The sequence below is a fragment of the Tachyglossus aculeatus genome, chromosome X3 (genome assembly GCF_015852505.1).
Source record: "Tachyglossus aculeatus isolate mTacAcu1 chromosome X3, mTacAcu1.pri, whole genome shotgun sequence".
Lineage (NCBI taxonomy): Eukaryota > Metazoa > Chordata > Mammalia > Monotremata > Tachyglossidae > Tachyglossus > Tachyglossus aculeatus.
The window spans coordinates 749,973-768,595 of record NC_052099.1 but is presented as its reverse complement, the minus strand read 5'-3'; the positions used below and the strand labels follow the sequence as shown (position 1 = coordinate 768,595).

Here is an 18,623-nt window from a genome sequence, read left to right as displayed (position 1 = left end):
TATTAAGTGCCGACTTAATGCCCAACACTGTACGAAGCACTTGGGAGAGTGCAGTAGGGGTGAAACCTATGTGCCCGGCTCATAACGAGTTGATAATCTCCAAGCGCTTAGTACAGTGGTCTGCACACAGTAAGCGCTCAATAAATACTGTTGAATGAGTGAATGATCTAATGGGGGAGACAATGACATAATAAGTAGTCAAATGAGTATATCAGGAAGAAATGAATAAATCATGGAATTCAGACACCTCAAAATCGGTAAAACCCAGGGAAACGCCTGCACTGTTTGCTGGCGTACCCCAGTGTAATGTAAACTCCACCCGTGTTGTTAGGTTCCATTGCTGCAGGTAAATCAGTTTCCTCCCTGCCACAGCTTTCTCTCTTCCTGGTTGCCTTCCTGCCCGTTTCCACTCCCTTTGTGCCAAACTGGACTGCATATTTTGGTTTGCTCATTCTTTCTTTCAGCTTTAATTTGAATCTTAGTAGCCAGCTGCCAGCTCCCCTCTGCCCTGCTGCTTCCCATTTGCTGACTCGCAGCCTCACTTCTCATCCCCACCCAATGCTGCGGGGACAGAAAAAGTGATGGGTTGGGGCTTGGCTGGGGATGGGGCGGGGATGTCTGAAGCCACTGCCCCCAACTTGACAGCTTTGGGTGGGGTGGGGAAATGGTACTGCAGGGTAGCGAAAGGGAAGAAGATGCCGGGTGGCTGGAGGCTGCAGGGTGACTACTAGGGTTGGAGATAAAAATGAAAGAATGGGCTAAAAGACAGTGCTGTACAGTTCAGGATGAAAGGGAGCAAGCTCGATGTGGAGTGCGGAGAGGTCAGAAAGTCTCCCCAGAACATGGGAGGGCATAACGACTCTGTTATATTGTACTCTCTCCCAAGTGCTTAATTCAGTGCTCTGAACACAGTAAGCATTCAGTAAGTGCGCTTGATTGATCGATGGGAGAACAGCTTCCTCTCTCAGCCAGATTTGGTCCACTGTGGCTCCTCACAGAGGAAGGGACCGAGGGAGTGAAGGTGGGAGAACTCAGCCACAGCTGGAGATAGAACCCAGGGGTCCGGGCAACCAGGCTTGAGTATAACAAACCATGAGGTCCTGAGTCAGCATGGTCTGAGAAGAGAGCCGAGGTACCCAGAGGTGTTCAGAAGGGGTTAACCTTGATGTGCATATATATATATATATATATATATCCATAATTCCATTTATATAGATGCTATTGATGCCTGTTTACTTGTTTTGATGTCTGTCTCCCCCCTTCTAGACTGTGAGCCCATTCTGGGCAGGGATTGGCTCTCTTTGTTGCTGAATTGTACTTGGTAAGTACAGTGCTGCACACACAGTACGTGCTCAGTAAATACGACTGAATGAATAAAAGATATGTTTCAAAGAAAAGAGGGCTGGTGTTCACCCTGTGCTGGACAACTTCTTCAGTAAAGATGAAAAACCACTTCCAATCAGTCCGTCAATGTATTTATTGAACGCTTCCTGTGTTCAGAGTACTGTACTAAGCACTTGGGAGAGTACTATACAACAGACTTATTTCCTGCCCACAACAAGTTTACAGTCTAGAGGAGGAGACAGGCATTCATATAAATTGCAGATATGTACAAAAGTACTGTGGAGCTGGGAGGGGGGATGAATAAAGGGAACAAGTCAGGGTGACACAGAGGGGTGTGGAAGAGAAAAGGAGGGCTTAGTCAGGGAAGGCCTCTTGGAGGAGACGTGCCTTTAATAAGGCTTAGAAGCGGGGGAGAGTAATTTTCTTTTAGATTTGAGGAGGGAGAGCGTTCCAGGCCAGAGGCAGGACGTGGGTGAGAGGTTGGTGGTGAGATAGACAAGATTGAGGTACAGTGAGAAGGTTAACATTAGAGGAGCAAAGTGCGACTGGGTTGTAGTAGAAGGGTAGCGAGATGATGTGGGAGGGTGTAAGGTGATTGAGTGCTTCAAAGCCAATGGTGAGGAGTTTGTTGCGGAGGTGGGTGGGCAACCACTGGAGGTTCTTGAGGAGAGGGGAAACATGGCCTGAACTTTTCTGAAGAAAAATGATCCAGGCAACAGAGTGACTGGAGTGGGGAGAGACAGGAGGCTGGGCAGTCAGCAAGGAGGCCGGTAAAGTAATCCAGGCAGGTTAGGTTAAGTACTTGGATAAACATGGTAGCGGTTTGGATGGAGCGGAAAGGGTGGATTTTAACGATGTTGTGAATGTCGAACCAACAGGATTTAGTGATGGATTGAATATGTGGGTTGAATGAGAGAGAGGAGTCAAGGATAACACCAAGGTTATGGGCTTGTGAAACAGGAAGGATGGTGGTGCCATCTACAGTGATGGGAAAGTCAGGAGGAGGACAGGGTTTGGGTGGGAAGATAAGGAGTTCCGTTTTAGACGTGTTAACAAACTTCACTTTATGAAGTCATCTACAGGCTCACAATCACATCACGGTTTTTATGTCATGGTATGCTGTTAAAGAAAAAGTTTCTTGTTTTTCCAGGGGTCCTGGAACCGATACATGAATCTGTACAGCCACCTGGGCTCCAAACCATATTGTCAAGGACCCTAAACCTTTTGTATCATGAAAAATGCTTGTAATAATAATAATTGTGGTACTGTGCTAAGCACTGGGGTGGATATAGTGATGGGAAGCAGCATGGCATAGTCAGTAGAGCATGGGCTTGAGAGTTAGAAGATCATGAGTTCTAATCCCACCACTGCCACTTACCTGCTGTGGGGCCTTGGGCAAGTCACTTCACTTCTCTGTGCACCTCTATCACCTCATCTGTAAAATGAGGATTGAGACTGTGTGCCCCATGTGTGACAGGGACTGTGTCCAACCCGATTTATTTGTATCCACCTCGGCACTTAATACAGTGCCTGGCACACAGTCAACGCTTAACAAAACCTGCCAGTTTGGGAGGGAAGATAAGGAGCTCAGTCTTGGACGTGTTGAGTTTTTGGACATAGTGAGTTGACTTGCCCAAGGTCACACAGCAGACAAGTGGCAGAGCAGGGATTAGAACCCATGACCCGACTCTTAGGCCTGTGCTTTATCCACTAAGCCATGCTCCTTCCCATAATTGTATACAGTTGCAGTGTCACAAACATCAAGCATGACAGCTCAACAAGGGACAGCCTTTTCTTATGCAAATTAATCCATTCATTTAGTCATTTATTGAGTGCTTACTGTGTGCAGAGCACTGTACTAAGCACTTGGGAAAGTACAATACAGCCATAAGGAGAGGCTCCCTGCCCACAACGAGCTCACAGTCTAGAGGGGGAGAGACAGACATCAGTACAAGTAAACAGGCATCAATATAAATAAATAAAATTACAGACATGTACATAAATGCTGTGGGGCAGGGAGAGGTGGGGAAGAGCCAAGGGAGCGAGTCAGGGTGAACGGGAAAGGAGTGGAAGATGAAGAAAAGTGGGGCTTAGCCTGGGAAGGCCTCTTGGAGGAGGTGTGCCTTCAGTAAGGCTTTGAAAGGGGGGGGCGAGTAATTGTCTCACAGATTTGAGGAGTTAGGGCATTCCAGGCCAGAGGTAGGACGTGGGCCAGGGGTTGGCGGCGAGACAGGTGAGATGGAGGCACAGTGAGAAGGTTAGCACCAGAGGAGCAAAGGGTACTGACTGGGTTTTAGAAGGAGAGAAGTGAGGTGAGGTAGGAGGGGGCAAGGTGATGGAGCTTTAAAGCCATTGGTGAGGAGTTTTTGTTTGATATGGAGTTGGATAGGCAACCACTGGAGATTTTTCGGGAGGGGGGTGCCATGCCCTGAACATTTCTGTAGAAAGATAATCTGGGCAGCGGAGTGAAGTATGGACTGGAGTTGGGAGAGGTAGGAGGTTGGGAGCTCAGAAAGGAGGCTGATGCAGTAATCTAGGCGGGATAGGATGAGGGATTATACTAACGTGGTAGCAGTTTGGATGGAGGGAAAAGGGCAGATTTTAGCGATTCATTCATTTGATCGTATTTATTGAGCGCTTACTGTGTGCAGAGCACTGTACTAAGCGCTTGGGAAGTACAATTCAGCAACAGAGACAATCCCTGCCCACAACGGGCTCACAGTCGAGAACGGGGGAGACAGACATCAAAACAAGTAAACAGGCATCAATATAAATAAATGGAATTATAGATATATACATATCATTAATATTAATGAAAATAAATATAATAATTATAAATACGTACATATATATATACAAGTGCTGTGGGGCGGGGAAGGGGGTAGAGCAGAGGGAGCGAGTTGGCAATGGGGAGGGGGAGCAGAGGAAAAGGGGGGCTTAGTCTGAGAAGGCCTCCTGGAGGAGGTGAACTTTCAGTAAGGCTTTGAAGAGGGGAAGTTTGCTAGTTTGGCAGATTTGAGGAGGGAGGGCATTCCAGGCCAGAAGTAGGACATGGGCCAGGGGTCGACGGCGGGACAGGCGAGAATGAGGCACAGTGAGAAGGTTAGTACCAGTGGAGTGGGTGGGCAGGGATGTAGAAGAAGAGAAGGGAGGTGAGGTAAGAAGGGGTAAGGTGATGGAGAGCTTTGAAGCCAGTAGTGAGGAGTTTCTGCTTGATACGGAGTGGTTGACAGGCCACCACTGGAGATTTTTGAGGAGGGGGTGACATGCACAGGACGTTTCTGTAGAAAGATAATCCAGGCAGCAGAGTGAGGTATAGACTGAAGTGGGGAGAGGCAGGAGGTTGGGAGATTAGAAAGGACACTGCTGCAGTAATCCAGTCGGGATATGATGAGTTGACTGTCCTAACGTGGTAGCGGTTTGGATGGAGAGGAAAGGGCAGATCTTGGCGATGTTGTGAAGGTGAGACCGGCAGGTTTTGGTGACGGATTGACTATGTGGGGTGAATGAGAGAGTGGAGTCAAGGATGACACCAAGGTTGTGGGCTTGTGAGACGGGAAGGATGGTTAGTGCCGTCCACGGTGACAGGAAAGTCAGGGAGAGGACAGGGTTTGGGAGAGAAGATAAGGAGCTCAGTCTTGGACATGTTGAGTTTTAGGTGGCGGGCAGACATCCAGATGGAGATGACCTGAAGGCAGGAGGAGATGCGAGCCTGGAGGGAGGAAGAGAGAACAAGGGAGGAGATGTAGATTTGGGTATCATCTGTGTAAAGATGATAGTTGAAGCAGTGGGAGCGAATGAGTTCACTAAGGGAGTGAGTATAGGTGGAGAATAATAATAATGATGGCATTTATTAAGCACTTACTATGTGCCAAGCACTGTTCTAAGCGCTGTGGAGGTTGCAGGGTGATCAGGTTGTCCCACGGGGGGCTCACAGTTTTAATCCCCATTTTACAGATGAGGGAACTGAGGCACAGAGAAGTTAAGTGACTTGCCCAAAGTCACACAGCTGACAGTCGGCGGAGGCGGGATTTGAACCCATGGCCACTGACTCCAAAGCCCGTGCTCTTTCCACTGAGCCATGCTGCTTCACTACATAAGAACATAAGGGGACCAAGAACTGACCCTTGAGGAACCCCTGCAGTTAGGGGATGGGAGGGGGAGGAGGAGCCCGTGACGGAGACGGAGAATGAGCGGCCAGAGAGAAAAGGCCAGGAAAGGACGGAGTCGTGAGGGTGATGTCGTGAAGGTGAGACCAGCAGGATTTGATGACGGATTGGATATGTGGGTTGAATGAGAGAGCGGAGACGAGGATAATGCCAAGGTTATGGGCTTGTGAGACGGAAGGATGGTTGTGCCATCTGCAGTGACCGGAAAGTCCAGGAGAGGACAGGGTTTGGGAAGGAAGAGACAGAGCTCTGTTTTGGACATGTTAATTTGGAGGCGACGGGAGGACATCCGAGCAGAGATGTCTTGAAGGCAGGAGATTTGAGCCTGCAGAGAGGGAGAGATCAGGGGAGGAGATGTAGATTGCAAATGCAGTCAAGACTGTGGGTCCCGCCGCACGTCACCATAGGTGAAGTTTACTGTTAGTGGCATCTTCTTCCGGTAAAAAGTACATCTTTGTATACTACTAGAGATGCTTAAGTGCTGCGGTTGGGTGTAAATATTGAGTTCTGTAAATATGTAAAAGCTTTCAATGTTATCAAGCATTCTTCTCCCCACTCTTTTTTCCTTACTATCCGTACTTCTCCTTATCCTCCCTGAAGCCTTGATGCGGGATCAGGCTGACACTGTAGGCAAGTGGGATCTCTCCCTATGTTAATTTGAACAATGACAGTTTCCGTTCCAAATTTATTTGAATTTGCAACTGAGACTGGACTTCCCCATTTAGGCATCTTTGATTTCATTCTAGGAGAAAGTGGTGGAAAGAGCAGATGATTTTGTAGGGTGGAACTGGTGGGTGTGTTTGTATTTAAAAAGCAGAGGAAAGGAGGAGTGGGAGAATGTTGGGAAGGCGAGAGGGAAGATGAGCCTGAGGATTTTGAGAACGAAATGGTTTTCCTGACCAGAAAAGAAAAAGATATTTTTGTAATATATTTAAAATTATAAGGTTGCTTTACAGGTTCTCAAAATAGAGCATCCCTGATTTGCACAATTTGTTCTGATGCTTCGGCAACAAACCTAGGGGAAAAAAATCATATGATCAGCATTGTGAAACTTCCTTCTGGTCCAATTTGTGCATGACTTGTGCTTTAACAAGTCATCAGTAGATTGCTGATTTTTTTTTTCTCTTTAAAGCTCAGAACAATGATTGCTTTGTATGGTCCATCAGGTCTTTCCCTTCTTGCCTGCACTATGCATTGTGTGTTTTCTTCCTATCTATTCCAAAGGGAGAGCTCATGTACAAAACTGGAGTAAGAATTTGAAATCGCACCGTGGGGTTAGTATACGCCTTGTCCTCCGGTAGCAGCTTCTCAGAGATTAGCCAAAGGACTGTGACTGCAGAAAAGCTAAAAGTATTTTCTTCCTCCTAAAAAGGTCACAGGGATTCTCCTTTTACTTTTGTGCTCACGATTTCAAGTTGAGATGAGACACTGTAACCCAGAAATGTTTTAATACTTTTAAATGGGAAGTTATTGTAGATGGCTTTGACTTCAGCGGACTGTAGTCGCATTTTGCACGTTATCCCAAAGGAGGAAATAGATTTAGCAAATGTCTTCCTGTTCAGACCGAATGGGAAGCAACAAGTTTGCATGGCTTTTTTGCTTTCTTTTTTGATTACATTTTGATTAAATTGAATTTTCTCCAGTTGAAAGCTGCTTCTGGGAGAGAGCCTTAATGTGGACATTTGTAAATTATGAAATTATTAGCTCTACCTCAAGAAGCAGCGTGGCCTAGTGGAAAGAGTCCAGGCCTAGGAGTTAGGAGACTTGGGTTCTAATCCCAATTCTGCCACGTGCCCCTTGTGTGACCTTGGGCAAGTCACTTAACTTCTCTGTGCCTCAGTTCCCTCATCTGGAAAATGGTACTTAACTTCTCGGAGCCTCAGTTACCTCATCTGTAAAATGGGGATGATGACTGTGAGCCCTACGTGGGACAACCTGATCACCTTGTATCCCCCCCCCAGTGCTTAGAACAGTGCTTGGCACGTAGTAAGCGCTTAACAAATACCATAATTATTATTATTTTATCAGATCAACATTCAGCCATTTGGCTAACATTGTTGGAAATCTTAAATTCATATTTTTTCTGACATAAAACGGTTTGGTGTTATTGACAAAAGATTTCCTGTCCCTTGAGCATAATGTGTGCTTGCAGGATTTGGGATGAATTTGAAAAGTGATTTTGGGCTTATGAATATATTGATCTCACTCTAATAGAAGATTTAATTTAGAATAATTTATTCATTTATTTTTCTGAATACTGCATCTGATTTACTATATTTTCAGCTTTGTGATGCAAAAGCATCAGCAATTTACCCTCAGTATCACAGATACCTTTTGGACATTCAGCACCTATTCATCTGTGTAGGAGAAAAGTGGTCAGCCTTTTAGTGGATATAGATATAGCAGTGTCGGATATTAAAAAATATCCCCAAGTGTGTTTTGATAGCCCATCAGTGCAAACTATAACTAGTTGCAGTCAACTGAGGTGCAGGTTCTGTTGGTGGTGGGGTGCCTTATTCTCCCCCTGCCCACCCCCCACCCCCGCAAAAAAGCCCCCGAGTATCTGGGTAGCCCTATTTAGGGACACACTGCCCATCCCAAATGGGGGAGAGGCTAGAAAAGACATCCTAAGCACTTCCTGCCTCAAACTTAGAAGCAGCTTACTGATGCTTCACTTGCCACTATCCTCTGAGTAGGATCTTACCATTTTATTCCATCATCTTTGAGCAGCTGTGTGGACTAAAGAACACGTGCCTGAGAGTCAGAGGACCTGGGTTCTAATCGTGGCTCTTCCACTTGCCTGCTAAGTCGCTTAAGTTCTTAGTGCCTCAGTGTCCTCCTCTGTTAAGTGGAGATTAAATACCTAACTCTTTTGTACATAGACCAATAATGCCGTTATTATTATACAATCCACCAGCTCATTTCTGTTGTGTTTAGAAATGGTTTAAATAGCCCAAAACAATAATTATGGGGGACTAGCTCAGCAACAAAAGAAAACAAGTATATTTGATTTCTATTCATTTCAGTTATTATTTAGGCTCTACAGATCAATTCAGTTCTTTTATTGGGCCCTTTAAGACTGGTTTGCCGTAACTCGGTAGCCCGAACCGACAAAACCCTCAAAATGTAACTTCCTTACATAGCATTAGAGGAGAGAAGGCTGCAGTCTTTCCAGAATCTGTGGTGTTTGGGTCAGATGTTACACCATGTGAGTTTCCACTAATCTGATCTAAGGCTGTGTTCTAAAGGTAAGTACCCAAACGTCATCAGTGATTTCCAGGAAAGCTGCTCCTATGGATTGCTCTGCTGAATGCTGCCCCAAAACTCCTCCAGTGTTTCCTGGGCCACAGTTATTGGAAAAGCAGCTTCCTCATGACCTGGATCAGGCCCCCAAAAGAAGGGTTTCTCCTCCTCCCCCCGAAGCAAGCGTGTTCCTTTCCAAGTGCACTATCCATTTAGGCCCGGGGCTGCTGGTGTGTTGGGGTTGATTTTTTTTTTTTAACTGCTTTTAGCAAGCAGCGTCAGCGTCCATCTTTCTAAAATAGTGATTATTATTGTTATATTAAGTGGCCACTCCGTGCCAGGCACTGTACTAAGCACTGGGGCAAATGCAAGATAATCAGGTCGAAGTTTGAATGGCAGCCCTCTTTGATGCGCGGTGGGAGGAAGTGGTAAAATCCACAGCACAAACTTCAGGACTTCCTGTTTTGAGTTTTCAACATTCTTTTATCCAGAGGACCCTACTGATTCCATCTAGCAAATTAGTTGATAATAAAAAAAATCTGCCCAGTGCAACTCTTTACAGCCCACAGTTTCCTGTATCAATAATTCTGATTACAGGGGGGCATTAATAGGTTTAAATTAGATGCAGAATAGTATCGTGTGGTGGTTTTGGTATTTTTTAAGTCTTTCTTGCTTTCAGCTAAATTTTCATGGCTACTTAGCATGGAATTGACATTGAGTAGGACATCTTGTAGACCTCAGAATTATAGCTTTAGAGTAAAAGGTGTGACATTCTGGTATAGCCTCCCTATCCTATCCCCCCTCCCTACTGGATAACCTTTGCACTCGAATCCGTAAGCACTTGTGGTGTCCACCCCATCTCCCAACTCCGCAGCGCTAATGTACATATCTTTTTATTCAGTTGCGTCCCCTAAATTTATTTTAACGTCGGTCTCCCCTGCTGGATTGTAAGCTTTTTGATCGTGGCTCTCCTATTGTACTCCACCAAGCGCGTAATACAGTGCTCTACACAGAGTAAGCACTCAGATACCATTGATCAAATGAACTGAGGGATTTTTTTATTGTCTATTTTGTTTCTGCTTATATCTACATTTTGCCTTTGGTTCCCTTTGCAGGTATACTGTCTGCCTCCCCATTAGATATTAACCTTTTTGGCTACGGATGGTGTCTTACACTACTTATATTTTTGTGCTCCCAATAGAGTAGCGTGGTACTAAGCATTCCCTGAGCGCTCAGTACGTCTCGATGATGATGATGATGTGGATGTGGTCTCGACTTGGTCTCTTTACTAAGCCCGCTTCCCCATCTTTCCCCTTCCCCAGTGGTCAGGAGGGAGGCAGAGAGTGTGAGAAAAACTGAGATTATTTCAGAAGGGATTCCGTGGGCTTCACTGTTTGCAGGCAGTGCTAGTCACGAAGAAAACCTCATCATACAGGGCTCAGAGGAAGAAAATGAAGGTGTGGTTTTGTTTGTTTTTCTGCCAGCTGCTTGTCAAGGTACAAGTACTTGACTTGACAGTTGACCGGACTCTTGTCTTTTTATTAAGAAAATGTATGTAAAAATGGATATGAAATGAATTTCCTTTCAGGATGTTCTGGTAGCCTGGTCATTGCTTTTCAAGTTGAGATTCCACACCTCATTAAGAGTGCCTTCGGTTTCCATTTTTATTTCCCCGAAGCACGTCCACACAATATGGGACAGTCTTTGTGGGTGCGCCACCACCCCCACCGGAAATCTTCAACATCAGTGGTGTCATCTTCACATTTGAAAGGCAGTTATTTAACTTGCTTGATGGGCTTTGGAAGACTGAGAGTAAAAAAAAAAAGACTGGCTGATTTGAAAGATGCTAGAGAAGCAGCAAAGCCTAGTGGAGAGAGTACGGCCCTGGAAGTTAGAGGGTCCTGTGCTCTGATCCCAGCTTTGCCACTTGCCTGTTATGTGACCCTGGGCAAGTCACTTCACTTCTCTATGCCTCAGTTCCTCATTTGTAAAATGGGGATTCAACATCTGCTCTCCTTCCTACTTACTGTGAGCCCTGTGTCAGACAGGGACCGTGTCTGACCTGATTGTCTTATATTTATCCCGTTGTTTAGCTCAGTGCTTGGCACTCAGCGCCTGATAGACACCACAGTTACTTTAATTATCATGCTCTTGATACCGCTGCTGCAAATTACTTGGCTCCCTGGTCGCAGTCTAGCAATCCAGTCTTTCCTCCACAAAGCATCAAGAATCAGCTTCTTCGAAGATCAAGTGGATCATGCCTCTCCCTCTCAAGTTTCCAATGGTTCCAGGTTATTGCTTGGACTAAATGGAGACCCCTGAATTTGACTTCGGGGCCCTCTCTTACCTGCCCGCATCATCCTGTTACAACCCTGGTTTTGTTGTAAAATCCAGCCTTTACACATGGCACTCACACTTCCAAGTCACTGCTCATTTCTTTCTTCCTGCTGGAGAAATCATCCCTCTCCTCCTCTTGGCCAAATCATGGCTCTCAGTTCAGCTCCTCCATGAAGCTTTTCCAAATTCATGGCACCTTTTCTGTAAGGATCAGAAAAGATGGTGATCCAGGTCAATCAATGGTATTTATTGAGTGCTTACTGTGTGCAGAGTACTTAAGTGCTTGGGAGAGTACAGTACAACAGAGTTAGTAGACACAGCCTCTATCCACAGGTAGCTTCCAGATCCTTAGAGGACTGAATGTGCCCCAGATCTGTGGCTCTACTCATTCATTCATTCATTCAATTTGTATTTATTGAGCACTTACTGTCATCATCATCATCATCATCAATCGTATTTATTGAGCGCTTACTATGTGCAGAGCACTGTATTAAGCGCCTGGGAAGTGTGCAAAGCACTGTATTAAGCGCTTGGGAGAGTACAGTATGACAACAAGCAGACACATTCCTGGCCCACAACGAGCTCACAGTCCAGAGGGGGAGACAGACATTAATATAAATGAATAAATTACAGATATATACCCCTTACCAGATAGCCTCAGGAGAAAGGTGCTCATGTGTTTGCCTTCCCACTGAAAATTGCTTTCCTGTAGCCCAAGTGGTGGAGAAAGGGAAGATGGGTTAGGAGAATGTGGGAGTTGCTTTTATTAATAATAACAGTAATCATAATAATGGTATTTGTTAAGCATTTACTATGTGCCAAGCACTGTTCTAAGCACTCCATGCCCCTTCAGAGTCCAGCTAATCCCTTGGCGAACAAAGTAATTAAGAGGCATGACTTGTCAGGCACCTTAGAATGGGACTGTACACACAGTAAATACCATTGATTGATTGCTTATTTTGACCTCTTTTTAAAAAATGTTGATGGGTACTTAGCAACCATCTCCTCTCTTTTGTCCCAGGGAAGAGGAAGAGGCTCAAAACCTTGAACTGCAACTCTATGACATCAAATTCATCCAGCAGCTTGGAAGGTTCAGACCCGTCTTCCATTAACACCATGATGTCAGCGGTAATGAGTATGGGGAAGACTGCCGAGAATGGCGGAAACCCACAGAACATCAAGTCCCCAGCAAAATCCTCAGGACCGAATCGGATCGGCAGGAGGAATCAGGTATCGTGCGCATAACGAAAATGTGAACGTTGAGATCGGAGGAGTGCAGTGAATGGACACATTGGGAAGCATGACTTCCCTTCGAGTCTCTGTTTTCTACGGCAGGATCTGGCGCTCAGTGGTTATTAATCTTCCTCCCCCATTCATTTCCCACGTACCCGGTCCTATAATGATCTTTTGTCAGATCCCTTTGGGAAGGACAACGTCTTTCATTGGTGCAGGTATCAATAACAGTTCAGTGTACCTCTCCAAATGGTGTTTCCATTAGTCAGCCTTCACCTTTTCTTTCACATTGGAAGCGAGCTGTAGCCAAGTCAGAGAGCTTTAGTTGGATCCAGTGAAGTGGTTCATCTGTTAATCTTCGACGTTGGGTGAGGGTTTTTCAAGACAGCTTCCTTGGTTTTCTCTGACCTCTAGACCGAGAAATGGTAAGTGCTCAGTTGGGAGTTGTTTCCCCCATGGCAGCACTCATCTCCAGAGCTGTCCAGCCTTGGCACACGCTATAGGTTGGCGTTGGAGAGGTCTAATGGAGGCAGTGACCGTCCTTACTGATGTTCCTACCATTCTGGGATCAAAGAAAGTTTGAGAAAGAAAATGGTAAAGGATGGACGGAAGTGCATTAGGAGATGCATGAATCCTTGATGGCAAGTATTGAGCCTTTGCAATTGTATTTTGCACATAGTAAGTGCTTAACAAATGCCATCATCGTTATTATTGTTATTTTAAACTGGATTACAGGTAATATTCATATTGATAAATACCATCAATCGATTGATACTACAGAACTCTGCAACCTATAACAGCATTGTTGGGATACAGTCCAGAGGCCCAGCCTGCTTGGTTTCTCTTTAGCCTGGTGGAGTATTGCTTTGCTACTTTTTGTCTTCTTCTCTGGGACAGAAGAGAGGAGATGGTTGATAAGTCTCCAAGCACTCCGATGGATAAGAAGTAATCTTACATGTTTCCATTCCTACTTGTAGAGAAGAGAAAAGTTAAACATTCTCTAATTGTGGTGTTTGGTATTGGCTCCTTAAAAGCCTTGTTTACCACAAGGTGAACTTGGCCACCATCATAAAATAAGAGCAAGCAACACCTAAATCGGGCTCCATTGTTTTCTAGGGTGGTACAGGGCCTGAGGCAGGAGATGCAGGGTTTAGGTTTCTGGACTTCCAGTTTGCTTGTAGCATGTAGTCCTAATGACACACCCAGTAATGCTCAGGGTGGGAAAACCGGAGGAGGCTGCAGAAGCGGGATCCCGGTTTAATGCTAATCGGAATTGTGGCATTTGTTAAGAGCTTATTTTGGGCTCCCAGACTAAGTAGTAGGAAAAAACACAAATTGACTCCCTAGTGTATGGATGAAGAAACTGAGGCCTGGTGACCTGGCATCATGGCAGGTAAGCGACAGAGCCAGGATTAGATCCCACGTCTGCTGACTCTCTGAGCCATGCTCTTTCCACTAGGACACGCTGCCTATCCATAGTGGTTTGTAGACACTTGGGAATTTCCCCTCTGTGGCCCGGCTTCTGTGCCAGGGCCCCAGCCTGTGAGGCAGGCCCCAATGGCTGTAGGGTCCAGGCCCTCCCATCCCCTCCTCCGTGTATTTCCTCAATCCCAACCATTTTAAAAACCTCTCCACTCCTTTTTGTAAAATGCCTGCAATTCCGTATTTCCAACTACCGAGGAGGTAAAGTGATGAGATCTGAGTGTATGTATCTGCTGAGGAATTGGAGAGCAGGAAGGTCACAGTTGACTCTCCTTGTGAAGCAACGTGGCCTAGTGGAAAGAACACAGGCCTGGGACTCAGAGGACCTGGGTTCTAATCCCAGCTCCGCCACTTGTGACTTGGGCAAGTCACTTAACTTCTGTGCCTCAGTTCCTTCGTCCGTAGAATGGGGATGAAGACCATGAGCCCTCTGTGGGACAGACCCCAGTGCTTAGTACAGTGCCTGGAACATAGTAAGCGCTTAACTAAATACCATAATTATTATCATTATCTCTAATTGTTAACCGTGGTCATTTGTCTGGGCCAAAAACTGCTACTAAGAATCTGAAGGATCCTTCGTCCCACTCTTGCCCCTCTCCTGTGAGGCAAAGAGAAGCAGCATGGCTCAGTGGAAGGAGCATGGGCTTTGGAGTCAGAGGTCATGGGTTCAAATCCCGGCTCTGCCAATTGTCAGCTGTGTGACTTTGGGCAAGTCACTTAACTTCTCTGGGCCTCAGTTACCTCATCTGTAAAATGGGGATTAAGACTGTGAGCCTCCGTGGGACAATCTGATCACCTTGTACCTCCCCAGCGCTTAGAACAGTGCTTTGCACATAGTAAGTGCTTAATAAATGCCATTATTATTATTAAATAACTGTTTGGCTGAAAATGTCCAGCAGGGTTTTGAGTATGGGGTTAACAGGGCTTTTACTTTTCCCCATACATTCTCTCCCATTGATAGTTGGAAAGTATCTCATCAGCCTGTGTTTCCCAGGCTGTTGGCGAGAAAAATGGCTTGGCATTTCAGGTCTGAGTCACAGTTCTTCTCCACCCACCTCATCCTCACCACTGCCGCTCTCTCCCCTCCTCCACCACATTCCCATCCCAGGCTTCTATCCAATCCCTTGTGTCCTGGCAGGGAAAGGTTGGGGGAAACCCGGTCAGTGGAGCCATCCCTGCATTCCAAGGGGCTGCTTAAAGGCAGGTGTGATGAGCACCTGGCACAGAACTGGTTCCCTGCTCACCCTCCAGGGTTGGAAGGTTGCACTCCCGATTTGAGCAGTCTTCCTCCCAGACTTTGCACCCCCCACCCCCCGCTTTTTTAAAAAAATGGTATTCGTTAAGCACTTACTCTATGCCAGGCACTGTACTAAGCACTGAAGTAGATACAAGTTCGTTCATTCATTCACTGTCATATTTATTGAGCGCTTATTGTGTGCAGAGCACTGTACTAAGCACTTGAGAAGTAGAAATGGGCAACATATAGAGACAGTCCCTACCCGACAACGGGCTCACAGTGTAGAAGGGGGGAGACAGACAAAAAAACAAAACAAGTTCATTCATTCATTCAATCGTATTTATTGAGCGCTTACTGTGTGCAGAGCACTGTACTAAGCGCTTGGGAAGTACAAGTCGGCAACATATAGAGACGGTCCCTACTCAACAGTGAGACTGGGCCTCACTGCTTTTCAGCATGATGATGAGGGAAAGAAGACTCCCTGCCTTGGTGTGGGAAGATTGAGTGAACTTGCCTTTCCTCCTGGTCCCAAGCCCACTGTGGACTCTTCTGAGAGCTGAAGCTCCCCTGTCCAACAGAGAACGTTGTTTGGATCAGCTTTGGGGATGGGACTTAGGCAGGAAATTGGGCCACAGATGGGTAAATCTCCCCCATCAACAAGGTATTAGGAGAGAAGGGACAGAAGGCAGCCGTGGAGCAAATCTCATCAGCTCCCGGCTCTGGAGATTTGCCACCAGCTGAAGGACGGTGCCAGATTGCTTCATTATGGAATGGGTAGTTATCAAATTAGCTGCTAATTTTATCTTTCAGCTCAGAAAGTCCTCCTTACCAGCATGGCTCTAACAGCACCAATTAAATTCTAGTGATGCTCAACTCGACTTTTTTTTTTTCCTTCAATCTGAGGCAGGTCTAACAGAATTCGCTGTCTGAGCCACTTTGATCCGGTTGACCTGTTTTGTGGTATGCAGCCTATCCTGTGCTAGCACCAGAAAAAGTTTGGGTTTTAGTTAATAACCAACTCCAGAGTCAATATTAATCAGCTCCCTGGAGCTATACAGTATGTCTGATTTCTGCTTCAAGGTGAAACAGTAATTGCCCAATCATTTGTTAATTTGCCGATTCCCAGGACAGGCCATCTAGAAGGGCTAGAACTGCATCCTTCTGATTTTTTTTTTTGAGGGGGGATGTGGGGAGGGCTTATAATTTCACAGAAATGCCAAAGAGATTAAACACCATCTAGTCTGTCAGCACAGCTGCCAGGATTTTTCTTCTCAGCATGGTGTACCTGATCGGTTAGCCCTTAACCAGATTGAATGGGGCTGTCGCTGCAGTTGCTGCGGTGCAGGCTATCACTCCATAGGCTGGGGAGGGAGGGCTGAAAAGGTTAAATCTCTGTGAGTTTGGACAGTGCAAGTGATCTGGGGGAGCACTACTTATATTTTGTTTGCTTTGCCATGGCCAACCTTTACAACCATTGCCAGGTAGTTCTTCAGGCACATATTTATCCCCCACAACAGATGTGGAGGCTGCAGTTTGGACAGGTGACTCAGCCTCGGGAGTGACCATTTGAAATCCTGTGGAGGAGCCCCAGGACCCATATGTAAGAGTCTTTGTTAAGAAGGGAAGTTCCACTGGCAGCATGTCTCCTGGTCAGGAAAGAGGAAAGCGCATCAGATCAATCCAGGCAGTAGTGGGCTTTGGAGAGATGGTTACTGTTGCCTTTGTCACAGGAATCCACTTTTGAGGAGAGTGGGGAAGAGGGAAGGGGTGGGAAGCCTTCTGTTTAAGCTCTGGTAAGCCCGGAATGGGCCCCATCTTGTACTTCCCAAGTGCTTAGTACGGTACATTGCACCGATGGGCACTCGTTAAATGCTATTAGTCTTCTGTTTTTGTCTTAGACAACTAAACAGTTGTTATCATGATTCTTATAAGCGTACGAAGCATCCATTTGCCACCGTACTCTCTTGTCCCATTCCATAATTCAAACAGAGTCTGGCATGATCAGATCCTAGACAGAGAAACTCCTGCAGGGGCCCTCGGATGTTCTGTGAGAGGTCTGTGTTGCTTTTTAATTTGCTCCAGACCCAATGTGATTGGAGAGGAATCTGACCTGAGAACATAAAACCCAAGGGTCCTAGCTCCCTTGACAGTCACTTCCAATCTCTGTTTCTCTGGTTAACAGTGCACTGATTTCCCTTTTTCGGGTGGCACTTGAGACAGGATAGTGAAATGAATCGATTAGGGACTCACTGCTTTAACTTTGGTTAGTCGCTCCACTTTGTACCTCAATTTCCCTATCTGTTAAACAATAACCTTGTCAGGGGGTTTTTTGAAGGTTAACGGACGATGATTGTAAAGTCCCTTGGACATCTCAGAGATGGACACTGAATAATTGAAAGGGAAGTTATTGCTTTATAAGTTAAAGTTTCACTCCTTTTGTCTTTTATAGGAAACTAAAGAGGAAAAGTCTTCCTATACATGTCCCCTGTGTGAAAAGATTTGCACTACACAGCATCAGTTAACTATGCACATTCGACAGGTAATAGAGATGATCTTGGTTTTCCTTGTAGGATTTCTTCTTTTTATCATAGGAAAAGGGATTGCAGATGGCTTTCAAATTTGGCCGCCGCTTTCATGCTTTAAAATATATTTTTTTCTGTTCGGTTTTGGTTGCAAAGGCCCAACTCGATACAGCATGCCTCTTCCGTCCCTCTTAACCCAACTAGAAGTGAACAAAGAGTTCATAGTGCACTGCCGAATGTCCTGCCAACTAAAAGGGGCTTTCTCGGCTAACTGGTGTTGGTAAAATACCCTTTCTTTATCACTGCCAATAAAGACAATGAATGTGGACCTCCTGATTCGTATTGATGGGACACGGAATTTCTTATAAACAGATTCACCTAGGTGGGAATTTTTTTCTCTTAGCCCCCTTTGTGTTTTCAAACGTTTGTTTGTCCCTGAGGTTCGGCTGTTCTCGCTCCCGCCTCTCGTCTCACATCTTTTCAAGTGTAGGTGTCCGGGGCAGAGCAGGACTGGCTTTTTGGCCAAGGCTAAGGAGGGGATTGCAGCAGTCCTATTAAGAGTAGCCACACAGTACTTGAAGAATAATCAATCAATTGCACTCATTGAGCCCCTACTGTGTGCAGAGTACTGTCTCCTAAGCAGCTGGGAAGGGCAAAAGAGTTGGATGACAGAATCGCTGCTCGACAAGGAACTTAAGTTGTAGCTGGAAAGATGCTAAAATAAATTATAAACAGGGCAGTAATGGAGTGTAGCAGTTGTGAACATAAGTGCTATGAGAGTTAGGGTAACTAAAGTGGCTCAGGGAGGGGGGTTGAAGTGTGGGAGTTGCGGGGATTAGACATTGCTTGGGGAAGTCCCCATTGGGCAGATGAGGGAGCGAGGCACAGAGAAATGAAGTGGCGTGCCCAAGGTCACACAGCAGGCAAGTGGCAGAGCCCAGGTCCTCTGAATCCCAGCCCTGTGCTCTGTCCATTAGGCCATGCTGCTTCCCAAACCTCTAAAGTAAGTGTTCAATAAATTCCACTGATTGATTGACAGATTGGCAATATTGGGGG

At 45.8% G+C, this 18,623-nt stretch overlaps 1 protein-coding gene across 1 annotated transcript in view; it reads left to right on the top strand.

The window, feature by feature from the left end:
* RREB1 (ras responsive element binding protein 1) overlaps positions 1-18,623 on the top strand; it is a 174,968-nt gene that overhangs the window by 75,588 nt on the left and 80,757 nt on the right. The window contains exons 5-6 of the mRNA XM_038770229.1: positions 12,115-12,323; positions 17,495-17,584. Of these exons, the coding sequence (XP_038626157.1) occupies positions 12,153-12,323; positions 17,495-17,584 (261 nt within the window). The 5' untranslated portion in view covers positions 12,115-12,152. The remainder of the gene's footprint in view (positions 1-12,114; positions 12,324-17,494; positions 17,585-18,623) is intronic.